Here is a 26793-nt window from a genome sequence, read left to right as displayed (position 1 = left end):
GAGGGCTGTTATGTAACCTAGATTGTGAAATTCTGGGAAGCCCAGTTCCGAGCTGAGAACTAACATCAGCTCTGATACACGTCCATGATGGGGACCCCCTTCACCCCAAGCATGAGTCTGATGAATGCAATAAAGTTCTGGGCACTGGATTCTGGAGGGGGCGCCTCTTGGGGAGAAAGGGGCGTGGAGGAACCGGGCAGGAACTAGGCAGGAGAGAGGAGTAGTCCCGTGAGATTCCCACGCTGGGTGAGGCGCCGCGGGCTACCGGTTGTGAGCTGCGGGCGGTGGACGTTCACGTGCACTGGGTTGAGCCAGGCAGCGGCGGCAGCAGCGCTGCTGCGCGCAGTTCTCGGTGGCCCGACCGGTTCCTAGGGCTTCCGCTGGTCAGCTGACTGCCCAGTGCGGAACTGCGCCGCCTGCCACCCCGCTCAGTGCCGCCCGTCTGCTGGGTCCTCGCCACCATGGCTGGGCTCATGGTCAGTGGAACTCAAGTAAGTCGGTCCAAGTGAGCCCCATCTAGTCCCGGGATCCAGTTGGGGATAGGAGGGAAAGCAGGATACGAGTCTCCAAGGCTTGACATGAGCACCCTTGCGCTGGGAGGTCGCATGTGCAAGTGATGTGTGCCAAGTGGTCACACTTTCTCCAAGTTGAAGAAGACATCAGACTCTTCTTTTGATCTTGGCACACTCCCCAGTGGTGTGGTAAGCAGTTGAAGTCCCCCAACTCCCTCTGTCCCTAGAGTCACACTGATCAACACTTTGGGACTAACTTCTCCACAAGTGACCCAGTGCTGGTGGCTCATATTTTTCAGGGTCCACAAAAAGTGTTTCAGTTTCTTCTTTCACAATGTGGGGTTTAAGAGAACTTCTAGGGTATAAGAAAAATGTGTTAATATGCAACCGTTTAGCTGTTGAGACCAGGGCAACCTTACAAATGATCTGATACATTTACATGGAGGATGGGGTGAGGGGCACGTCAGCAAAGTGCACAGAGTCACCAGAGCCACAATGAAAACCACAACGTGTCCTCTGGCCGGGTGCTGGAGGATCTGTCCTCAGAATGATCTTCCTTTTCAAGGCTGGTGGAGGCCCAGAGCATGCTACTGTTTTACTCTGACCTGGGCTTCTTGAAGAGGAGTCACTAAGAGCATGGGAACACCAGATGGTAGACATATAGCAGTGTCTGTTCTCAGCCCTGTAGTGAGGTCTCTGGTGTTTGGAGAGAACACCCCTAGGCTGAGCCCTGTATCTGCTGGACATAGGAAGGTTTCTCTTTTGCTTTTCCTCCCTCCCAAGCCTCTCACTTGGCAAAGTCCTTCTCCACCCTAGGGCACCAGGGTGAAAGTTCTCCCTTTAGGCACAGAGCATCAGGGATAAAAGAATGGTTCCTCCTCAGAGGCCTACGATTTTGCAAACGGGAAACACAAGGAATGTCTGCTGGGTGCACCCTACCGAACAGAAACTACCTAGTGCCTTTTAAAAAGGAGTCTGGTAGTTCATTCCTCAACTGAACGCGTTTATTGAGTGACTACTATGCACCAGGCACCCTGCAGGTATTGATGGAAATGAGCTGCCTTACCATCTCTGTGCTGCCCCTATTGACCTAATCTCCTAGGATCCCTGGCTCTGCCTGGAGCCTCAGACAGGCACAAGTCCGGAATTCAAAAGGGAGCCTGCCAGGTTGCTGTCAGTCTCTGCAGAGTGGCCAGACAATGAGGATCTTATTCCGAGCCAGGGAAAAGGGGCTTCTGGAAGTGAGTTTGACTTCCTATAAAGAGGGGTGTGTGCGTAGGAAGGGGGCCTGCCCCTTCACGCGTCTGCCTAAGAAGCAGGGTCCCCTTCTTTCGTACTGTGGTTTCTGCATTTCTGGTCCCACCATTCTTTGTGTGAAGCTTCGTCTAAGTTCCTGGAGAACTTGACAGCGAGGTTGCAACTTCCCAAGATTCCTTTTTCTTATCTTGTCCTCCTTAAGACTTGATGTTTCTGGTAGCCCTAATGGTACCCCTGCTTCACAAGGCTCAGGGGTATCTGCTGACTTGTGGGTAAGACTTTTTTGGGGGGCGACTCTGCCCAGTATTTCAAGATAAGTTTCGGGGAGGAGGTAGGAAGGCTCTGGAGTACCTTGGGCATTACTGTCTCCTTTCCTATACCATCTGGCTCTGGGGCTGGATTCTTTGCTAGCATCTGCTCCACGCGGTTTATAACAGAGCCCACTGTGAGAGGTAGCACCTTGAATGTGCACAATTCTGACAGGCAGTTCCTTTTTTTTTCTTTTTTGAAAAATACCCATTTAATAGGATGCAATATAATATTTCAATACGTGTATATAGTGTGTAATGATCAGAAGAACAGGATTGGTGTATCTATTATAGTAAATACTTATCACTTAGGGGCTTGTGCTGGAGACTTCCAGTTCTCACCGCTGGCTGTTTTGAAACAATTCACAGTGGTTATCACCCATTGCTACTATTAGAAGATATTCCTTTTAACCTCTTACCAGTTAACATTCCAGTAAGCCACTATTATATTTTCAGGTAGATCTTTTAATAATTAATTATTTTGGTGCTGAAACTCTAACCCAGGATTTTCACATGCTCAGCAAGCATGCTACCACCGAGTGACATCTCTAGCCCTATATCCTTTAAAAAAAAACTTTAAAGAGATTTATTTTGAGCTGGGTGTGGTGGCACACACCTTTAATCCCATCATTTTGGAGGCAGAGGCAGGCAGATCTCTGTGAGTTTGAGGCCAGCCTGGTCTACAGAGTGAATTCTAGTATAGCTTAGGCTATTATGGGGAAACTCTGTCTTAAAAAAAAACAAACAAAACAAAAGGAGAGAACTAATTCCCATAGGCTGTACTATGGCCTTAAATGCATGGACAAACACACACACACACACACACACACACACACACACACACACACACAAATAAATAAACATAACTTAAAAAGACTTATTTTTATTTGTGGGCATTTGTGTGTCTGTGTAAGAATTGTGTATGTGTGTGTGTGTGTGTCTGTGCACACACACATGTATAATCAAGAAAGCCAGAAGGGCATATTGTGTATTGTGCTGGTTAGGTTTATGTCAACTTGACATAAGCTAGAGTCATCTGAGAAGAGGGAACCTCGTGGGAGAAAATGTCCCCATCAGATTGGCCTATAGGCAAAGCATAGAAAACAAGCCAATATTTGGGGTTCCTCCTTGGTCTCTGCTTCAGTTCCTGCCTCCAGATTGCTCCCTTGAGTTTTTACCTTGCCTTTACTCAGTGGACAGTGACCAGCAATATGCAATCCAAGTAAACCCTTTCCTCCACGAGTTGCGTTTGGTTAGTGGTTAGAAGCAGAAGATCATGGCTGAGCACATTGTCAACTCAAGGCCAACTTGAGATGCATTTGACTCTCTGAATAAAGAAAACTATATAGAGCAGACTAACAGATGTAACAGATGTCCTGGAGCTGGAGTTACAGGCAGTTGTGAGCCACCAGACATGGGTGTTGCCAACAGAACTTGTGTCCTCTGGAAGAGCAGCAAGTACTCTTAGAGGTTGAGCCATTTCTCTAGCTCCATCAACCCTGACTCTTCGTAAGGGGGGGGGGGACTCCTGAGAAGCCCTAGAGATGGGTTATCATCTTCATTATAATGTAACTGAAATATCCAAGAATAAAATTGGATGCAACTTTTTCAGTACTTAGAGGACATACATCCTAAATAAAGTGCAAGAGAAAGATCTTGAAAAATCTTTTACAATTGAAGAAAAAAATTGAAAATTAAAAAAATTGAAAAAAAATTGAAAGAGGTGGCTAGTGATATTTGTTTGATGTTATATTGGTGCTCCTGGGGCTACACCGGTCTGATGGCTGGTGTGGGCCACTGTGGCTGATGGTTGTTATGTAAGTGGGACAGTTGATGTGGCCCCATCACTTTTCTCTGTAAAATCTTTTTATCCACTGTGGGCCGGACCTCACTTAGCTTTCCTTGGCTTGAATGCTTCATTTACATTCCACTGAACACCGTCCTTTCTTCCATGAACGCCCGGCAGCTACAGTCTGTGGCGTGGATACAGTAACAGACAGAAGCGCAAGCTCGAAATCCGGGCACTGAAATCTTAGGCACAGGAGAGGATGGGAATAACCAATGCCCTCCATGGGGATGTTGATCTGAACAACAGCTATTGGACTGTGTGAGCGCTTTTCATATGCCACTTTAGTCCTGTCATACAAGTGCAGTGGGACGGCGCTGCCTGATCCCAAAGGCCGTTTTGTGAGGATGCAACAGATAACCGGGCTGCACGGGGCTGGCATCTGCTAAGTGTGGTTGTGCCATCGTAACTGCTCTTGCTGGTAGTTGATGTCTACTCGATAAGTTCAGAAAAAGAGGAAGCAGAGGCTGAGAGTCACTCAGTTGGTCCAGCACCCACCTAGCTTGCCCAAGGCCCTGTTAAGAGACAGTGATCTGGGGACCTGTTGGTCATCCCAAGACATCTTTGTCTGCGTAGAAGGTACATTTGTAGGGAGACAGGATCAGAGTTATAGGCATGTGAAGGGCCTGAGTGCCTACCTGCGGTTTGAAAGTAGTGTAGTTCAGTAATGTGTGTCTGTGTACCTCTTGACCATGCTTTCCTGCCTGCAGCCTGTATAATGTATCTCTGTAAACATGGGCAGTTAGCATAGAGAGCAGGACCCATGAAGGCCTTCTCAAAAGTTCTAGGCTTTTTAGGCTTTTTAATATTCGGAAATGCACATGAGCTGCTTAAATGATTACATAAAGTAAGATACCAAAAGCTCCCTAGACAGCGGACATACATACATGCTATGTGTACTGCTACATACATACATGCTATGTGTGCTGCTGGGGGAAAAAAACCATCAATATAGTCTTACCCGGCCGTGAACTTGACAAAGTGCAATTATCACCAGAATGGAGGATGTACCCACAGCTGCAGTGGAGGCATGAATGGTATGGGAGTAACCAAAACTGGATTGAGGGACTGTTCCATGGGAGGAAACTCATGCCTGACATTGTAAATGTGGCCAAGAACCCAAGGTTGGGGAGAACCCCAGAGATGAAATTGTTATTCTGCCAAGTGGAAATAATCTCAAGTGGGCCTTCGAATTCCCACTGCTAGGCCGTTGCTTAGTGTAGCTCTCAGGTCTCCTCAGAGGGGTTTCTCTGTGCAGCAGGAGATGGGTAATAAAGAAACACAGCTGATCAAAGTGCAGAGAATAAGTGGGCTAGCCTGGGACACTCACATCACTTCTCCAACAGGGGCTGTCAAAGAAGTGAGTTAGGAAGACTGTAAGAGCTAGAACTAGGGAAGGACTGGAGTGAAACCAGGTTTTCTGGACACGACAGGACCATCATTCTTGTGAAGGTACAGTCACTGTGGTCACCCTCACAAGACCTGGGCAAGATTAAGTCATGGAGCGGGGCAAAATGTGCAGGCAAAACCATTTAAACAGAAAGTGGCCTCCTGATGTAAACCTTAGAAACTCTGGCCCATGCTACCCTAGGCCTTGTCAACACTTTGTGAGGACTATGGTGGGTGTAGAGGCACTACAGTGGGACTGGTGGAGTCTTCTGTGCCTAGCTTGTTTTAATGCCTTGGGGGTTTAAATATAGGTTCAACCTGTGGCTCGAGGGCTGTGTGTCACCACTGAAAGCTGTGAGTGCAGCCAGACACAAAATCGTGGACTTACTTTAAGTATGTTTTTGAGGTTTTTTTTTTTTTTTTTTTTTTTTTTTTTTTTTTTTTTTTTTTTTTTTTTTAATATCTCAGCTGCACAGCTGAGCATGATCTTTGTAGATCTGACTTTTTGTGGCAGAGTCAGAGGGTGGAAGGGACACTTTTCACGGTGACTACAGAGATCTCTCCTGAACCTGGAGAAAAGGCTGGGGCCTGCTTGGGAGAGCATCCCAGCTGTCTCCTGTGAGGATGAATGTAACATGGGGTGGTTGGGAGAGGGAGAAGGATAGGCAGATAGGCAGCCATCACACAAAGGTCAGGGTGGGTGGCTGAAGGTGGTGGCTGTCCTCACATGCTCTGACATTGGGCTTGTTTGGTCACCTGTACCCCATCCAGTTTTAATCTAATTTCTATTTTGCCACAATATATCTCCATCAATATGCCTGTGCCAGGAAATGGGGAGCTATTGGCAGAGTCCCCCAGAGTGGCAGAAAGAGATACAGATTAGTCTTTCTGTGTAGAAAGGCCAGCCTTAAGGAAGCAGTCATGGGACTGGTGGCTCTGGGTTCTGAGTAGCCTGGTAAATTTTCCATTTTTGTCCCATTGAATTTGCAGGTGTCCTACGTAGGCCAGTACTGCAGAGAAATTCCGGAGTACCTGGGCCGGGACTTTGGACATTTTGCAAAGAGACTTGACCTGAGCTTCAACCTCTTGAGGTATGTAAGCTTTGAGAGATGCAAGCCGGGCCTGGGCTACCCAGTTCCCTCCAGGACTTTGGGGTAACGGGCTCAAGTCACAGGCCCCAATTCGTTACAGGCTCTTGAGAAAAATGGGACCACATGCCAGACCCTGTTGCAAATGATCTTAGAGATCCTGCCTGGCCCTCTAGTAAGTGCTGCCTCAGAAGGTCAGAGCATCGGAGTCTGGTTCACTTCATGACTGTGGGAGGGTTTTAGACTTTATACTTTGTTCTTTTCCTTTCCCACAGACACCTATGTACATGAGTCTGAATCCTCTTGGGGAAAGAAATGAGATGAGCCAGTGAGTGTTTTAGGGGTGTTTAGCTTTGTTTCCTGGGAGTGACTGCCTCTCATGGAGTATAGCAAATCACAGATAGGGTGTGCACAGGTGTATTTTTCAGCTTTGATGTTTTAAATATTCATGAGGATGCTCTCTCTCCAAGGATGACTGTTGGTGTGAAGTGGTGGTGGGGGGCAGGGCAGTGAGAAGAAGTGGTGGTGGTGGTGGTAGTGAGGAGGTGGGGTTTTCTATCACCAGTTTGAGTCTCTGCCGGAAGGTAAGTGTGAGCTTGTATGGCAGTCCATTTTATGTCTTCTTAAAAAGTGATGTGCTATGCTGGTGTTTGGGCTAGCACAGGAAAGGCGATGGCGCTCGGACTATAGGTGTTGGTGGGACAGGTGGACAAGAATCAGGCCTGGCCTGCTCTTGAGCTTCTGTGTTTGGGCTGTTCTTTAAGTGCTGTTCCAGAGTTTCAGCCTGCCCTCTGCTTGAAACCTGACCACCATTCCAAGACCCAGGTATGTTCCTGCTTCTGGTTCTTAGGGTCGTTGTCTCTTTCGAAGAGTGGAGATATTTGGGAATGAAGAATTTGGTGAGGGATGGATAGAACTCAGGATACTGGTTCTCAGCAGATAGGGGAGAATGGCAGTTTCATTCTGATAATCTCATGTCACCTAGTGGGTACCTAGGAGCTAGCACAGTCTACACTGAGCTGTGTGGTCTCCAGAAAAGGGGTGGAGATCTTAATCTTGCAAAGTCCATGCAAAAGGTGGCTAAATGTAATTATGGCCCCTAGAGAAATCCAGGGTGCTTTGTGGTCACCGTGTCAGAGAGAGGACAGAGTGTAAAAGCTAGAGTGAGCTGGGTCTAAGATGTCCACACCTTACATAGTTCCTCTGCCTGGATTCAGGCAAGAGGTTTTTCATAATGTTCCATGTTCTCTCTGTGTGGGTGGCCTATAGGGGCCCAGGGCCTCACAGCTCAGGGGTTGTATCAGGGTTAATATCTGTTGGAAATCCATAGGTGGGTCTGAGGAGGGTTGGTCCTTTGAAGGAGCATGCCAGTGGGTGCAGGAAGTGGGAACTGTCATGTCTGAGGAAACCACTATCTCTGTTTACCTGGGTCCTTCTACCTATAACTGGTAAGATGCTGGACCTGGGAAGGCATGGAGAGGCAGGGGGAGAGAAAGAACTCTTGGCTCTGGGGGGGGGGGGGCGCGAGATTGATTGTGCATTCCCAGTGTGAATAATTGCAAAGTTTGATGATGAAATCTTACTTGTCTGGTCTTGCCTTTAGTGTTGTTCCTTAAAACAAACAAACAAAAAAAAAAAAAAACAAACAAAAACAATCAAAGCATTGCCCAAATACACCAAGCAATAGTTTTTTGGGCCAGAGAGACTGCTCAGAGTTAAATGTTTTGGCTGCTGAGCTTGATGACCTGAGTTTAATCCACAGAATCCACATGGTAGAAGGAGAGAACTGAATCCTACAGTTGCTCTCTGACCTCTACTACACGTGTTATAACACATGCTCACCTCCTCCCCAACACACACACACACACACACACACATACACACACACACACACACACACACACACACACACATACACACACACACTCACACTCACACACACACACATTAAAAAACAAAACAAAAACCACTTGTACCTTGTTATTTCTCTCTCTAGAAATGTCAGGGAAGCTACATCCTTGAAGTCTCACCAACATGGCTGCCTAAACATAATAGACATGCTAACATGGAATAGGAAAAGGTCGGGAGGTGTCAATTATAGATGAAGAACTACAGGTTCAGTGATGCTGAGAGGGGGAGAAATCAGCTTCCCCAGGAAGAGCACACTGACCGGTTATCTGGTGCCAAATGATAAGCTTTGAAAACATACATACAAATAACGTTATGCAGACTGAACAGGTTGTATTTGTGAATTCAGGAATATATACATGTACACACACACACAACAATTAAAGAAAAAGAGGCCATGAATTGGAGGGCAGAGGAGAGTACATGGAAGGAGTTGGAGGGAGGATAGAGAAGGGAGGAAATGATGTAATCATATTATAAATTCACAAAATAGAAAAAAATTGAAGAAATAAGTGCTCTGTGTTTTATTCTAGCGAATTTGCAGCCCCAGGTCTTGTGTTTAAGCCTTCTTATTGAGGAGAGCATCCTTTCTCCTGGTGTGGGCTTGGCGCCTTTATTAAGAGCACTTGACCATGAATGGATGGATGGATGTCCCAATGCTGTATTATGTCCTGCTGTTCTGTATGTTTTCCATATGCTGGTACTGTGTTGCTTTGGCAACTATATCCCTGTAGTGCATATTGAAATTCGGTAGGTTGTTTGTCTCAACTTTTCTTCCTTTTGCTCAGGACCACGTTAGCTGTCTGGGGTCTTTTGTGGTCGTCTGGATTTTGTGAAACATGTTGCCATTTTGGTAGGGACTGCATTCTCAGTCTAAAGTCCCTTCAGCAGCTCACCCAGTCAGTTGACACAGACTCTAATCTCAGTTATTTGTATCGTCTTTAACTTTCTTTCAGGAGTATTTTTATAGTTTTTTTGTTGAGTAGATCTTTCACTTCTTTGGTTAATTTATCACTAAGTATTTTATTTCTTCCCTCAGTTCTGTTGTAAATGAAATTGTCTGCCCACTCATTCTGTTTTGTATTATGTTTAGTGTTTAGAAATGGAACAGACTCTTATATGTTGATTTTATATCAGGCGACTTGCCTGAATTTGTTTTGATAGAATCTTTGTGGTCTCTCTCTCTCTCTCTCTCTCTCTCTCTCTCTCTCTCTCTCTCTCCCTCCCTCTTCCCCCTGCCCCCAGTTTGTGTGTATGGTCATAATGTGTGCAGTGGAGATAATTTTTCTTCTATTCTTTTTGATTTAGATCCTCATTATATTTTTTCTTGCCTAATTGCTGTGGTTGGGACCTCTAGAAATATACTGAAGAAAAGGTGACAAGGGTATCCTTGTCCTGTGCGTAAGGAGAACCTTCCAGAGTGTTATGATCTAGTGCCATGTTTTCTGGGGCCTGCCAAATATGGACTTATTTTTCTCTTAAAATGGATTTTAATCACCCATAGATTTAAGTAATGTGACATTCAGTAAAATGTATAAGACTGTTTTTGGTTGCTACATAAAAATCATGGATTTCCTGAAGCCCCTGAAAGCATAAACTTCCAGGTTCCAGGCTCAAGACACCTGTGTCTGCTACTGTTATGTATACAGTCTAAAAGCCACATTTAAATTATTTATTATTTTTATTTTATGTGCACCGGCATTTTGTGTGTTTGTGTGAGGGTGTCTGATCCCCTGGAACTGGAGTTACAGACAGTTGTGAGCTGCCACGTGAGTGCTGGGAATTGAATCCTTGTCCTCTGGAAGAGCATCTACTAGCTTTTAACCACGGAGCCACCCCTCTGATCCCCAAAGGCCACATTAAAAAGCATCATATTAATTTCTTAAATGTTCTGATCCCCGCTTATTAGTAGTGAATTATCACATCACTAGCTTGCACTAGAAGTGTCCACAGTCTTCACAATAAATATTTCTGTCAGCGGCAAGTTTATTGTGTCGTTGGATAGTTTTTCTTTCCTTTAAACATTTCTCCTGTACTGGATGTGTTTGTTTTGGTCTTATCTTATTATCTTATAATATAATATGATATAATATAATATAACATATTATGTTATTAACCCTGAGAGGCCTGTTTGTTTTCTAACAAGAGAAGAAAGGTATGAATTGGGATGGGAGAAGAAGTGAGGAGGGCAGGAAGAACAGACAGAGGGGAAACCATAGTCAGGATTCATATTATGTGAAAAAAAAATTATCTATTTTCAGTAAAAGAAAAAACCTCCCCCCAAACAATGTTTAATTTCTTTTCTTTTAACATTTATTTGGTGTGTGTGTATTTGTGCATGTGTGTGCATACGTGCATGTGTGCCTACATCACAGCATGAAAGTAGAGGGCAGAAGGATAACCCTTAACCCACGTGGGTCTTTGAGACTGAGGTCAGATTGTCTTGGTGGTAATCACTTTACCAGCTGAGCCACCAGTGTAGGTTCAGCAACTGTGTTTAAGAACTCAGATCTGGGGCTTGGAGAGGTGGTTCAGCAGGTAGGAGCACTTGCTGCTCTTGCAGAGGTCCTGAGTTTAGTTCACACCATTGAAAGTGGCTCACAGCTGCCTATAAATCCAGTTCCAGGGGACCTGACACTGTCTACAGGTTCTGCGGGTTTCTCTATGTATACACACAATTAAAAATAAATATAAATCAATTTTTTTCATTTTTGTTTTGTTAATTGAGACAGGTTCTCACTGTGTAGTTCAACCTGTCCTGGAACTTACTATGTAGACCAGGCTGGCCTCGAACTCACAGAGATTTATCTGCCTCTGCCTCCCGAGGGATGCACCACTGTGCCTGGCTAAAAATAAACATACATCTTAATTCAGATTTTCGGAGTCATCATTCACTGTTTAATCTGTATCTTTAAAAACTGAGTTTCTTTTTGACAGTTTTGTATATGTATATGATATGTTCTGGTCACACTTACCACCCCACCCTCCCTTGTTCCCCTCCTACCTCCATCAGCCCCCTCTTCTCCACGAGCACCCTCTCCCAGTGGTGTGTCTTTGTTGTTTGTTTGGTTTTGTTTTGTGACCCACTGAATTTGACCAGGATGCCCACAAGTGACCGTAGGTATGAATTATTCATTGGAGTATGGGAGGCTTACAAGTGGCTACGTCACTGAAGACAACGACTCTCCCCACCCCCAGGAGCCATCAAGCCGGGTATAAAAAAAGCCGCTGATAGCTTTTCAGAGAGTGGCTGTAGAAAGTCTTCATTATATGGAAGTACAGCCCGTCTACACCTGATTCATTGAGTTTCTTATTAAAGGGTATGGAATTCTGTCGAATGCGTTTTCCTGGATCTGAGGCGACCACGCCACTTTTGGCACTCGTTATTTTGACAAGGGCTGTGACATCATTGATCTGTAAATGTTGTGCCGATCCTGTAACATATTATAAATAATCCCCTTTAATGTGCGGTGGAATTTGCTTTCTGGTACTCCAAAGGATTTCCAAGCGTTACGTTTATCAGAGATATTGGCGATGTTCTTGTCCAGCTGTGGCATAGGGGCGGGGCTGCCATTGTAAAAGGCATTTGGAAGGGTTCTTAGTGTTTGTGCTAGCATTCTGTTCTTCTGTTACTCGAGACAGTTCAAGGATTGGCATGGGCATTTTTCTCTTTGGTCGAATGCACTAGTGAATCTCGGAGATCTTGGACTTTCTTTTGTTGGGCGTTTTTGATAACTTGATTATCTGGTTTGTTATTGGTCTGTCCCAGGGCATCCTAGTCTGGCCAGGTTCAGACTTAACTCTTGCCAAGATGTTAAGAAGGGGGCATTAGGCTTTAGGCACATCCGTGAGGACAGCCTTCTGTGTTGGTTTGTTATTCGCTCTCAGCCACATACCCTCATGGTTGTGAATTACCTTCAGAAAAGGGTTCTGTGGGCACCGGGGGCAGGGCTACGGCAGAGCGCCTGGTTAGCATGGGTGAGATTCTGAGTTTAATCCCACACTGAGAAAAGACATGTGGGTGGTACTCTTGTTATTGCCCAGCTTGCTGCTCCTCTGCTGTGTGTTCAAACATCAGGGTCTTACCACTGAGTGTTATATGTGACCTGTCAGATGGCTGTGCATTTTGCCTTTTGATTGTATTTTTGCTTGGCTTCTGGGGACTCATGAATGGTCAATAATAATAATAATAATAATAATAATAATAATAATAATAATAATCTTAAAATATTATTTCTTAAAAACACATGCATGCATCCATGTATGCATGCACACACACACACATACATACATACATACATGCATGCATATATACATACATACATGCATGCATGCATATATATACACCACACACAAAGAGTTCTGGTCTTTTTCCTATGGTTACCTACTCATACTGGCAGAAAGATAATTGTGAGTTTTAAAGTTTTGGGCTCTTTGCTTGGTGGTAAGATGTGTGTTCTTCCATTTCTACTACAGCTCATGGTCTTCTGTGTTAGCTATAGTAAACCCATCTTCCTCTCACTCACTTGAGTTGTCCAATAAATTGGCTAGTTCTCCCTGATGAAATTGCAGATTCAGGTTGTATTGTTTCAGTGAGTCTTTCTGAAGATTAAAGTCTTTGGCACCACTGTGGGTCTTATCAAGTTGTATGTTGAAAATGGAAGCCAGGGAAGAAACCCAAATGAAACCTCTCTCTCCATAAAAGGCCCAAACATCCCTGTCTTCTGCCTCTTCATCTCGGGTCTGTTTCTTGTGATGGATGGTAACGGGCTCAGCTAAAGGAATATGGCTCAGATGAGCTCCCGGAGTATCAATTCCAGGGCCAGGTCCTGCTGTCTTCCTTGGCATAAGGTTGGAGCCTGTGGAAAGTTAATTGGCTAATAGCTTGGAGGAGTGGCATATTGTGCCTTAAATTTATGTGCATCAGCAACCACACTCTTAACATCTATGTTTATGTGAAATACTTAAGATTTCTTTGTGAAATTTCTTCTTTAAAATCAGTAATAGTCTATGTAGAGATATTGGAAAACTCAGGAAGGTAGGCAGGGGATGGTTTTCCTCTCACGCCTCTGATAATCTTATTTATTATGTATCCATTGCACTGTGGTGTGTGGCTGTCCTAGTTCTTTCAGAGCCATAAAAATGATGTATATATTCAGATTCTCTTACTGTGTGTGTGTGTGTGTGTGTGTGTGTGTGTGTGTGTGTGTATAGGTCAGTAGTCTGTTTTCTCCTTCCACCATGTAAGCCCTGGGGCTCAAACTCGTTGCTTGTAGTACTAAGCACCTTCACCCCCCTAGCCATCTGGTGGGCCTTTATATAACATTTTTTGATGGTACCTTAAACCATTCCTTAGTGTTATAATGTTCACTGATGAACATGGCTCTGATAAGTTACTTTGGACAAATTGCCATGGCAGGACTTTGGTACAGATGCCAGATTGCCTCCTTACAAAAGCTATGGATGCTGGTTTTCCCAAATTCTTCCAAACGGTCCCAAATGCTGTCTCCTGTCCTTCCTTCCTTCCTTTCTTCCTTGCTTGCTCCCTTCCTTCCTTCCTTCCTTCCTTCCTTCCTTCCTTCCCTCTCTCTCTCTCTCTCTCTCTCTCTCTCTCTTTCTTTCTTTCTTTCTTTCTTTCTTCATTTTTGGGCTAGAGAAGAGAATCCCATGGTTTAGTCAGTGAGTTCCGGATCTGTACAAAGCAAAGAGAGCTTTAGAATAAGTTGCCCTGACATCTATTTCCCCTTCTGATTCTTTCAGGAGGAAAGAATCCTTGTGGCCCCATTCTGCTTCCCGGAACCCCCTGAATGGTTTCAGAGGGGTGCCTGCCTGCTGAGCTTGTTAAACTCAGCAGGCAGAGCAGAGCTCCTGTGGTAAACAGTGATAAATGTGCCCACATCAATCTGGCCATAAAAGTGAGAGGCTTTAATTGATCTATGGCAACAGGAAGCTTATGTTTTAAAAATTAAATTATTTGCAGTCGCATCTTATTTAGCATCACTGATAAATGTGCTGGGGGGGGTGAATTGCTGAGAAGAAAATTTCTGATGGGAGGTTGCTTGCGGCTCTCCTGCCTTCTGCCAGGTGGGAGAGGTTAAAAGGAGGGTGTTGTGCAGCTGCAGGTAAGAATCACGAACTTCCTTCTTCCTGGAGCCCAGCTGCATGTCATGAAATGGGCATTTAGCGCACTGTCACAGCTTCTTCAGAGACAGATATACCACACAGCATTGGTCCGTGTTACAGATGGTTGGGTGGAACTGAGCCAGTTAACTTGCAGAGATGGGCACTGAGTGGCTTTGGGTTTAGATCACTCTGAATCGACCCTCTTCCGTTGCTTCCTCTACATTTATTTGACTTGGATCTGTGTGCTAAACTGTTACATGCTAGGTGTAACATACCTACTAAGTTGATTGGGACATACTAGGTTTTCAATAAACATGGCTACTGTAATGGCCAATGGACAGAGTTCTAGCAAGATGGCTTAGAGCCTGGATTCAACCCAATTCGTTCTCTGGTGATCTCTGGGACTCTTCACAAGACAATGAGAATTTCTTCTCTATCAGCATCCCATGTTGGCATTCCTCTGTGTCCTTTGGGATCCACTGAGAAGAAATTCCAAGAAAGCCAACACACTTCTATCCTCATAGCCTAAGTCTTAGATTTCAACCGTAGGTGAGTGTGCTTATCAATTAAGGACACAGACTTGAAGAAATCCATACTGTGAGACTTTGGAGCCATTTACGTGTAGCCTAGAGTATCCTAACTGTAACAAGCAATGCGGTTTTCCAATTGCTCCTAATATTTTGCAGGTTAAACCATTTTATGTCATATAATTTGAATTTCTGCCAATTAGGAATAGGCCTGAGAAGAAATTCTCTATCTATATACCCCAGGAGGTGAGCTCCCAGAGCATGTCACTGGGATCTTCATTAAATAGTGTCTTTACAGATGAGGGCCTTGTACAAATTGTTTCTGAAATCCAGGTGTCCAGGTCTTTTCTGAGTCACACAATGACCTGGGTAGGATGCTGTTAGTAACTAAGATAGACTATGAGTTCGCTAAAGTGTGGTGACACTCTCTGTTTTATCAGTCTTCAGAACTGTCACTTTCTGCATAGGTTGGAACCAGCATCCCCTCTAAGCTGACCAATATGGTTAAAAGCAGCAACAGAACATTGGAAGCTTTTGTTTGTTTGTTTGTTATTTTGTTTTTGTCATGGTTCTCAGAGTATTACTGACCATTCAGGTGTCCCCAGAAGCCAAGCAAAGATACAATCAAAAGGCAAAACGCACAGCCATCTGACAGGTCACGTATAGCAGTGGTAAGACCCTGACTTCTGTACTTACAACACTTTCTGGCATGACTCACAGAGACAGAAGACAGTTTGCTGACATTAGGCTAGGAGGAGCACTCGGGGGCAGGTGTCAGTTCATGAATGGTTGCCATGGTACTGTCTTCCAATCACTCCATCTGTGCATCTTCCTGAACTACCTGAATTTCTACCCACTGGGCACAAAGGTAGGTTGTTGGGCCACAGAAATAAGACAGGGCTGGGGACTGGTGGGCAGTCAGAGAGTTGCGACAAGCTGCAGGTTACTTCTGAGCTTCGTTTTCTCAGGGATGACCATGTTGCCTGCAACTCACAGGAAGCGTTTTCCACCAGCTTTGCCTCAGTACTTCCTGCAGCGTTTGTAGAATTTTGGGCACCAATCTTTATCTTCACTGTCTCATAGCTCTACCCATCTATCTCTCCACCCTCCTATCTTCACAGGATATGATTTTGGGGTGTCAGGGTGTCAGTGATGTTGCCGTTCATGTCATATCCGGGTGGCTTTGGTGCTTCGAGGGTGGGCAGGGTAGGAAAATGGGCAGGGCCTTTAACTCTTTTATACTTCCTCATCACCGGGCCACCAGGTTTGTCACCAGAGCCCTGCTGCTGCAGGATGCAGCTTGTTGCCGTAGTGATGGTGTTGGTAGTCGTACTGCTGTTAAGTGCACGAGGCTGGGATGCTAAATGCCTTGCTCAGTGTTTATCTGGGACGAAAAAGAAGCAAACCCTCTTCCCTTAAATGTGTGTTCCACCGAGGACCTGTGGAGGCTTTGGTGACAGTTTTTCGCAGAATGTCTCCTTAGAGAGACTTCACGGTAAAAACAAAGTCGGCAGTAAATATTGGGAGGTGGTTGGCATCCTTTCCAAGGGAGTCCAGAAATGGGGAGTTGGAGAAATGATTTCAGCAATTATGTTTATTTTCTTATTAGCAGATAGCAGCTAACAGTATGCAGGCCTCACTCCTTCCACGGCTGGGCAGAACACCTGTCATATGTGCTCTACTCTAATCCGACATCCTCCAAATGAAACTATCAGAGCCCACATCTCACACACAAAGTGGCTGAGGCTCAGGGAAGCCCAGATGTTTGCCTCAGACCATGGGATTAAAACAACCTGAGACCTGGGATTACACGGGTTTTGTAGTTATTGAAAATATACAAACTGGCACTGTTTATTTATTTGTCTATTTTTTTCATTAATATTTTTAACAACCTATAAACCCTTGCTTTTATGTGTATCAGAGTTTCCTTTTTCCTTTTAAACCCCTATCAGCCAGTAGAAATAGCCACGGCAGGTTTCTAGTGCATCCTCAAGACTCCCAAGGCTTTAGCTGGAGCCACACTGGTTCCCCTCTCTCTTTCTCCTGCCTTTTAAAGTCAGCTCTAGTTTGGGAAGTTTAGGACACCAGTACCCCAGGAGGCCCAGGTGGACTCAGAAGCAAGGGTTCCCAGAGGACTCACCCCAGGGTGCAGTCTTTCTCCCTTTAGGCTGTGCAGATTGGCTCAAATCCAAGATGGTGGTCATGGGAAAAATTATTCAGCTTTGCTGTCCCAGCCCTGGAACAGTGGACCTTGGTTTTTGAGTCAGAAAAAAGACGTGTGTGTGTGTGTGTGTGTGTGTGTGTGTTCACTTGCACATGGACTCACACTCCCATACATTCCCTGTCTGAAAAGCCTCTTTCGTCTCCTCAGGGAGCTGGCTGTTGGTGGTTTTAGCCATTCCACGTTCCCGGATGATGAAAGGGAGCCATTATCCTCTTTTTGCTTGGGTGTCTGTGTTTAATTGTACGAATTTAATAACGACAAATTCTCCTTGGCCGAGACTTTAAGTGCCAGCTGCTTTCTCTTTCCCTTTGGACCCTTCCTCATCCTGCTGCAGTGCGAGGTCACTTCGGGTTTACAATGAGATACAAACACATGGGCAGGTTTTCTTTAGAGTTGGAAAAAATAAAGGCTCCTCCCCCAGACCCGTCATTATGGAGATCAGCTGTGCACCCCTATACCCCCTAAGCTGCTGTCTTGACTATACACAGAACCCTGTACTTCATTCTTCAGGGTGTCTGCTTTTTCTCCGGTTACGCAGAAACCAGAGATGGGCACAACGCAGAAGACCAACAAAAGAGATTTAGAAGAAAAAAAAAACATCCCCAACCATTCTCGAGACTTTTTAAAAACAATTGGAAGAGAGAGCAAAAGAGGGGGTTCCAGCCCCTGCTTCTGGAGAAGTGTTTTTTTAAGAAAATGCACCATTGTTAAAACTTTTTTTCCTCCCCTTGATGGATTTATTTATAAGGTAGAGAAATATTTTCCCCATAATTGGGTAACTCTTAATAGTAGCAATTGCATATTTATCAGTGTGAGGGGCTGTTATTAATGTAACTGTCAGGCCCAAACACATTTCTGCATTAAATCCATTTAGTATGTGCATTATTCGGGCTCGAATGTCACCGGGACATCAAAGCCCCGTAGGCATGGAGAGCTCAGTGCCCTGCTGCGGCTGCCGAACAGGCCCTTGATCAATAAATGTAACATGTTAATGCAGAGCAAATAGAATAAAAGATTTCTTTGACAAGACATGAAAAATCACCTTGTGGCAGCTGGCGTGTGATGCATTTCTGGGGGAGACACCAGCAAAGTTGATCTGACAAGTAACGAGAAGATGATGGCTGGAAGGTGCTTTTGTTTCAAACTTCTTTCTTGACCTGTCAGGTTTTGAAGGCGCCTCAATGGCTCTTTTTTTTTTTTTGTCATGTGAAAATTGTAGTCTTAGGTAGTTATGAAGCAGTTATCTCTTCTCGGGATTGTGAATGCTGCTGTTTAATTGATTCACTTAGCATTTGAAACTGTCACGCATTAATAATTGCGAAATCCTGTAGATACTGCGCACGGAGTGTGTCACGTTTAAATGTGTAGTTATCAGAAAATTAATATCCTTAATGAACCAGTGCTTTCAAACTAACATTGCATGAAATCTCTTTGGCCCTTTCATTTGTGAAAGCCACATCCTCCAGTTTGCGGAGAACCACCTCTCGACAGTTTGCTTCCTTGATGCCCGACAAATGCCAGCTTTGCTGTGGGTACATCGCGTGCTCAATGACAATAAATATAGTAATTATACTGGAGTTAGTAATTAACATAATTGTAGTCAATTACGACAAATACAGTGCAGCGCTAAATAAACGAGAGGAGGAGAAATTAGCAAGCTAATTGATTTGTCTTTACTCGGCTTTCTACTCTAACTGGCAGGGCTGTTTTTCTTGGGGTGGCGTGGAGAGGAGGGGAGAAATCCCCCACAAGGATTGTTTACAAATAACCGATTTTGTTTTGAAGCCACTTTGTCTTTTGACTTATTAGACTTCACCCCTACTCTGCTTAGCAAGGGGGAAAGAAAGGGAAAAAAGATTTTAAACGCCAAGGGAGCGTTTTGCTAATTTAACTACATTGAGCTGATTGCAGAGAATAAGGCTTGATTGAGGAGTTACTTTTTTTTTTTTTTTTTCCTTTTCAGCTATTGCTTTGGTAAAAGAAACGTGTGTGTTTGTGTGTGTGTGTGTGTGTGTGTGTGTGTGTGTGTGTCCTTAGACTGCATCAGCAAGGCCGTTCTTTGTAGTATATTCGTTTGGGTGTACTGCATGTGTGTGCTAGTTCCATCAGCTCTGTGCAGTTGTCTCGGTGGAAGAAATAAGCACCTTTTGCCTGGATTGGTCTCCCTAGGCCTTGGTTACCTTTATTCTGTGTAGCCAGGGAAGAAAAGGCATGGGCAGGACTGTTGGAGAGGGCATAGGAGGGGCTCAGCCTTGGACCCTGCTCATGGTCTCTCTCTCTCTCTCTCTCTCTCTCTCTCTCTCTCTCTCTCTCTCTCTCTCTCTCTCTCTCTCTCTCTCTCTCTCTCTCTTTCCTGCCTCACTTCAGGGCTCTTAGGGTCTTGGGCAGTCACACTCCTGAGCTGCCTGGAAAGTTTGTGCTGGGGTCTCACTTCCCATTTATCTCAGGCTGGTTTATTCCGCGCTGCCTGGAGCCCTGGCTAATGGTGTTTATCAAGCGCCTCTGTTCTTTGTTCGCCCTTTCCAATGTGACTGCTGTTCATACCTCTCGGGGTTCACACAGCTCAGGGGGAAACCAGGAGTGTCTGGAGACTCGGGGTCACGTCACAGCCCTGTTTTTTCTCATAAGTTTTAGACACAGGTTATCCACCTCCTCCCACCCCCCTTTCGTCTTTTCACACAATGAGGGTTAGTAACCAGAACCTTTGCAGGTTTGCAAGCTTTAGAAATCTTGCCTCAGCTTACCCGAGAAAAATCGAATGCTTTTAGAATGATTTTCTTTCAAGCATTCAGCATCATTTTTCCATCTTATTTACTTACAGCATTCCCCTGAAAAGCCAGTAGCTTGGGAAAGCAGGATTTGTTAGGGGTTTTCTTCCTGAAGATTCTGGGTAGTTCTAGCCTGATACAAAGGGAACTGAGGGCAGCGGTTTTCACGTTACGTAGTTGTAGTTCATAGACTCAGCACGACCTGGCAGAGAGTTTGCCTTTCCAGGTGCCCTGAAGTGCTGCCACATCTGTGAACACCGGGCTGTGCCCAGACATGACTTGGTGTGGTTATCTTCCATGTGTGTTCATTTGGAAATCAATTTCTGATATCAAAATATTTGTATACAAGGGGTCATTTAAAACTATTTACAGTATTTAGACAAAATAGTTTTCACATGAAGCCCCAAATTATTTTAATAAATGTGTGGGACATTTCCGAGGACATTTCTACTTTGGCAATTGGGAGGGATGTGGAAGACAGTTGGAACTTCAGCCCAGTGTAATCACAGAGGGTCCGGAGGAAATGAGACGATTCATACTGAGAGTTTTGTTTACCTAGAAAAGTTAGATCAAGCTAGGGCGGTAGGCCTCTAGAGAGGACATCTGCTCTTCTGTGGAGGCCCGTGAAAGGTGGCAGGAGCCTGGGCAACAGGAAGAATGAGACTGTGACTATGGCGAGAAACCTGGCCTCCGACCACTGCCAAGACCCTGCTCCTAGGAATTGTGTTTTTTTTTTTTTTTTTTTTGTCCTCTGCATCTTGACCTGGCTGCTGGTTTTTACATTCTGTTCACTCTCGAATGACACTTAGACGTTTAGCAGAAACACCCGCGATGTTGACAAAGGAAGCCATTGCGTCTTTATCATGGCCACATGAAAGTTGGGCTAATTAGGGCTAGCTTTGTTTGGCTCCCCGTTTGCTTAAGAAATAATAGCAGAAGGGATCTTTAAAAAAATTTTTTTTGTTGCGTTCTTTTTAAATAAAACACAGTGTGCAGAAGTTCTACACCCTCAAGACCCTATTCTGTTTTTCTTCCACACACATCTCTCTAGAGGCTCAAGTGCTTTGCTCTTTAGAAGCTCCTAATTTTTTTGGGGGGGTGTTTGTGTTGTTTTCCTTTTTCCTTTTCTCATTTGATGGGCACCAGCTCTGTGGCTGGATCCTTATAGAATGTGTCTGTGGGGTTCGTGGCAAGGAGGCAGGTTGAGAGCTCACTGTCTCTTGCCTAAGAAGCCGTGCGGGTATGCACCCCCACTGGCACGCTAGTCTTTGAGGAGAGTGTGCTAGAATTGCTTGGTGGGGTGCTTGCTTGATTCCTGCATTACATCTTTCAGAGTCTCTTGATCGTCCCTTCTAAATACATCAGATTGCTTCTTGAGAACAGATGATGGCCCAAGACTGGGGGAAGGGACGTGGGAGGCAGATGTCTGCCTCTGTGTGACAGTTGAACAGAAGGTCCTGGCTGGCTCACTTTTGTGAGTTCTTCTCAAATACCTGAGCTGGATCAACATCCCAGGAAGCCAGCTGCCAGCCTACTTGCAAGTGGAAATAGCCAAGCATTATCCTGAATTCTATTGTTGGAGCTGGGCTTTCGTATATGAAAATTCAGCCTCTCACGGGGGTTTAGAGAAACGAAGCCTGGAAGTGGCTCCCCAAAGTCATTGTCTAGTTCCCTCCTCTGGGGAATACTGGACTCGTCCGTGCCCATGGCCTGCATCTCCAAAAGAGAGACCAGTGAGATAAATTTAACTGTATGCTTTTAAGGTTTATTTTATCTTTTTCCTCCTGAGCCAGGAGGTGGAGGTCAGCCTGGGGCCTGCTCATGTTAGAGGATGCCAGCAGGGATACAATAGTCTTTCTAACTGCCATGGCCATTTGCATCCCTCTGTGCAGGTGCCCGGGGGTAGGCTTTCTCCAAGACCTTGGTTCACTAAGCCTCGACAACAGAGACAATACTTGAGGGAGTTCCCGCACCCGTACGCTGCTCAGGATCGCGTTCAGGAGAGCATGGCTTTTTCAGAGCTGTCTGTCCTCTGAGGCCGAGAGCATGGGCTTCTGTATTCTCTCACATGTTCATTATCTGTACCCACATACTATCGTAGACTCTCAGACAGTGATGGCCGGGGATCCCATGAAGGCTCTGGGACTGGATTCTCACGTAGCTGGAACTTAAAGATGGGATGTCTTCCCCTGCTAAAGCTTCAGTGTGGGGAGGGTACAGACAACTGGAGCAATGGCTGTGTTCCTTCCCAGAGAGCTCAGAAAACCCTAGAATGCCCTCTGCTGATGTCACTGAGCTAGTCAACAGAACCGAGGGACGACATGTATGGGCATGGTGCCAGGGAGGCAGGCAGGACAGCTGAACGAACCCGGGTGAGTCTCAGGAGGCACCCACATGAGTGTCCTGAGCTACACACAGGATAGTCCAGTCTAGTTAAGTGATGCTGGTGCCCAGGATATTCCCAGGGAGAGGACTTCATCAAGGGTAACTTCACGAGGTGATGTGGTCCTTGTCAATCACAGAGGAAGGGCAGGATTAAACTGTTGGGTAAGTGGCTTGTATGACATCAGGGTTTTGGGACCAGGTCCTTCTTTGGTAGGATGGTGAGACCATGGGCTTTGTACCCCCAGGTGTTGGTTAGGATCCTGGAAGAAATGATTGGAGAGCAGGGTAGACTTCTTCCTGTATGAGAAGACATATCTCCCAGTTTTCTGGTTGTACCATATAGAAGTTGGCAATGTTAGTCTTTTGAGGAGGCTGGTCAAGTAAGGAAGGACTAGGGGAGATATGGATTCTCCTGAAGGCTTCACTGTGGAGTTACAGGCACGGGGTGGGAGAGAAGCCACCTCTAGCAGAAGAAGGGTAGCCCATTTGCAGGCTGAGCAAGGACCAAGCACGTACCCTGACATGCATACATAGCAATTACACTGTTAGAAGGGTCACAGCTAATGGAGTTGTTCTAAAACTTGAGCTGCAAGCATGCAGCTTTGTACCCACAAGGCCCTGTGGGCTGGCCCTGTGCTCCTTCTAAAGGGGAGAAGCTAGAAAGATGTTTATTCTCCTTCTTTGGTCTGCTTAGGGGTGATGTGTCCCAGTCTCCCCCGGGGTGAGTTTGCACCTCAGTGGTTCTGTACATGGGGTGGGACTCATGGAAGCATGTTATCATCCACTGAAATGCAAGCCCATGGCTGGTCAGTGGCGGGCCAAGAGGGAGATATAGCTTTGTTCTACTGCTGAGTCACTTACTCTGCACCGCAACACACAAGCAGCTTGATGGCTCCATTTTGTGTTCATGTTCCTTTGCAGGAAAACTGGTGTAGGTTGGTAGCACATCGGAAGGGAATCCTGTCTTCCAAGGCTTTGGAAAGGAGAAGCCCACCCCCCCCCCAACATACCCCACAAAGGCTTTGCTGCTTTGTTCTCTGGCTGAACTTATATTTGACTTTTATCTTCTTTCTCCCCACAAGAGGCAATAAAAGTTCTAGGCTGTGAGTGCTGGCGGACCGCAGAGAGATAGCAGGTTGGGTTCCAGACTGCTGCAGTAAAGTGAAGATTGCGGTACAGTGAGTCACACAGAACTTTTGATTTCCCAGTGGATATAAAAGTTATATTTACACGGCACTGTAGTGTGTTAAGTGTGTAACAACGTCATGTCTAAGAAAGCGCACACCTTAATTAAGAAATACTTTACGGCTAAGAAAATGCTAAGGGTGATCTGAGCTGGTGGAAAACCTGGTGCTGACGGGCTTCCACGATGTGGGGTTGGCATCTGTGTGTCTGTGAGGTGCAATAACATGAAGCTTGATGAGGTGAGCTATTCTTGATTTTAAAAGTCTGTCTAGAATATGGTTGCGTAACATTTGTTGTCTTACTTCTTTACGGACCCCCAGGACCCTATCTGGTTCCATCTCTGGTATGTTTTGGTCCTGTTCTTGATCGTGTTCATCTGGACAACTTTCAAGGGCCCAAGTCTCTGTTGTGTCAAGGAAGTCATCTGTTGTCTCGCTCTTCAGGGTCAACATAGGTACCGTTTGGATGATGATAAGTCCCTAAGCTACTCCAAGGCACCACTGACTGTGTCTTTGCTTTTAAATGAGAAGCTGAATTCTTGCTAGCTTACTGCTAGCAAGAGTCACCATCAGAGACCAGGAATCCAGGGATGCTTAGGCTGGGGATGGGCTGGAGGAAGAGCAAGGAGGCCACGGGAGAAGACATTACAGGGCAGTCTTCTGTAGCCCCTCACACATTCTCTGTGAGTTACCAAAGAAGAAGCCATTTAATCCTCACTGTCATCTTCCAGACAGGGATAATGGTGCTGGTCTAGCGGGGTCACGAAGATCGAATGTGAAATGTCGGTTTTGTACTCACAGAGGTGTCCTGGCAGAGCACAGATTCCCCAGAGCCCCTTTTGCCACTTATGATTCTTTTATTTGCGAGCAGAATTGTTTTAAGGGTTGTGTGGCCTTGGTCGGTTTGCAAAGAGCGCAAGGCCTGGAGTCTGAAAGGCCAGGGTTTGGGGATGCAGCTCAGTGGTAGAGTGCTTGTCTCCCATGGACAAAACCTTTGATTTAATCCCCCATCGTTAAAAACTAAACGGAATGGCCACACTTCCCTTGGGCAAAGACAACTGAGAGAACTTTTTCCCAATTTAATTCTGTCTGAAGGGGAGGGGAGTAGGGTAGGAAGGAAGCAAATCTTCATTAGACTACACTAAGCATAATAATTATTAGTCTCCATGGAATATTAAGTAGGGCTGTGTCCCAGCCCTCACAGTGGGAGGCAGGAAGTTCTTGTGTTGAAAGTCAGTCTGGGATACCTAGGGAGACCCTGTTGCAACCTTCCAAAGGAAATATTAAGTGTTAAGTAGGACATAGCAAGACTTTAAGAAAACCAACTGCCAGAGTGAAATTCCGTTTCATTAAATGATTCCCAGTGACTTTAATGTTTCTTTAAATCTACCTGTACTCGTGAACTCAGACTGGGGAGGACTTTTCTCACCCAAAGCTACGTCAAGCTCCATTCATGGACTGCAACTGAGCTTCAGGACCAGCTTCCTCCTGGGGCAGGAGGAAGAACTCATTAACACGTTTACAGGAGAGTGAGTCCTCACTGCATTGTGCAGGCTTGTCTTGAACTCTTGGGGTCCAGTGATCTTTCCACCTCAGTCTCTTGAGTCTATGGGTCCTTACTGGTCTGCACTTCCAGGCTCTCTCCTCCTGCCTCGGCTGGAGGAGCCCTTTCCTTCCCACATCCTACAAACCAAGAGCATCACTGACCCAATGAGTATTTCGTAGCGTGGAATGTGAGATCATTCCTACAAGCATAAGTTTGATTTTCCTGCATTTTAAAGTAGTTTACAGTATATGATTTATGTACACATATGTGTGCACGATTCATGTGTGTGGGTAGGGGGCATGTATATGTTAGACATATGTGTGGAGGTCAGAGGACAACTTCAGTCCTCACTTTTTACTTTGTTTGAAACAAGGTTTGGGTGTGGCTGGATTTCTGCAGGTAATCCTAGCACTGTTGGAGGTAGAGGTAAGAGGCTTGATGGGGCTTTCCAGCTCCTAGCCTAGCAGCAGTTTCAAGGAGAGACCCTACCTCAAAGAAATAAGGTGGAGAGAGATAGAGTAGGACACCTAACGTCCTCTAATTTCTGCACATACATGCATAGGCGCATACATCTACACACGTGCACAGAAACCTACCTCCAAATACAGCAAATAAACAAAATTAGCTTTTTAAAGTTTCCTTTACTCTCTTGTAATTATAAACATCATAATATTTATTTTCTACAAATATAAAAATTCAGAAAATATACACAAGGAATTAAAAAAAAACAACCGGCAATCTTATTATAGAGCAATAATCTCTACTATATAATCTCAACAATCTCTATTACAGGACAATAATCTCTTTTCACTATTGGACATGGAGAGGGGCTGTCATATGTGGCCGCCACGGGATCCATCACTATGAGCATCGCAGTAGTATAAGGTTTTACAAAAGTAGGATTAAATTGCATACAAGCTCCTGCAGTCTGTATTTTCTTTTAATGCTTTATGAAGTTTGGTTTTCATGGATGCTTTTTCCTGACAACATAATTTTTCTTTCAGATAACTGTGCCAATTTCAGTTATTGCTAGTTACCTTATTATTTGATTTATATTGTTTAATATGTGTGTGTGTGTGTATGTATGTATTTTTCTACTTTTTGGTATTGATAAGAAATACTTTAAGGGCCTTCAAGATAGCTCAGCAGATAAAGGTGTGGCCAACAAGCCGCATCACTTGAGTTTGATCCCCAACACTTGAGTTGTGGAAAAAGAGAACCAACTCCAGCAAGTTGTCCTCTGACCTCCAGAACTGCAACATGGCGTGTACTATAAGGCAATTTGTCAAAGAGTGAAATCACTAAACTAATCATTATTTAAACAAATCATTCCATGAAGTCCCTGTAGAGGAATAAATCTCTTTCCTTACTATATATCACTAGGTTTATGGCTGAGGCCCTTGTAACAAGTCCCAACTTGGTAAGTGAAAAGCGCACACATTTATGTAATATAGAGACTTATCATTTTATTATGTTAATGTAAGTACACAACAAGGGGACCCTCAGAATCGAATTGTAAAGAGGCGGGGAAAACTGTATATTCATTCTATGCTAGATTTGATGGAAACATAGACAGTTGTGAGGCGGTGTGGTTGGATATCGGAGTATGATGTTGGCAGCCATTAGCCTGGGGAGACTTAGGAAAATACTAGCAGATTCCCCCGTGCCCAGTAAGGCTTTTTTGTTTCTTTGTTTTTTTGAGACAAGGTCTCACGATACAGCCGTAAC

General features: G+C 45.0%; 1 protein-coding gene across 1 annotated transcript in view; it reads left to right on the top strand.

Moving 5' to 3' along the window:
- Positions 1–369: 369 nt before the first annotated feature.
- The window catches only part of LRMDA (leucine rich melanocyte differentiation associated), a gene marked incomplete at its 5' end in the record, with an annotated part of 952780 nt that continues 926356 nt past the window's right edge, over positions 370–26793 (top strand). The window contains 2 exons of the mRNA XM_080926984.1: positions 370–491; positions 6303–6403. Of these exons, the coding sequence (XP_080783110.1) occupies positions 462–491; positions 6303–6403 (131 nt within the window). The remainder of the gene's footprint in view (positions 492–6302; positions 6404–26793) is intronic.

Source organism: Micromys minutus (assembly GCF_963924665.1).
Source record: "Micromys minutus genome assembly, chromosome: 12".
Taxonomy (NCBI): Eukaryota; Metazoa; Chordata; class Mammalia; order Rodentia; family Muridae; genus Micromys; species Micromys minutus.
This window is presented reverse-complemented; position numbering and strand designations above follow the sequence as displayed.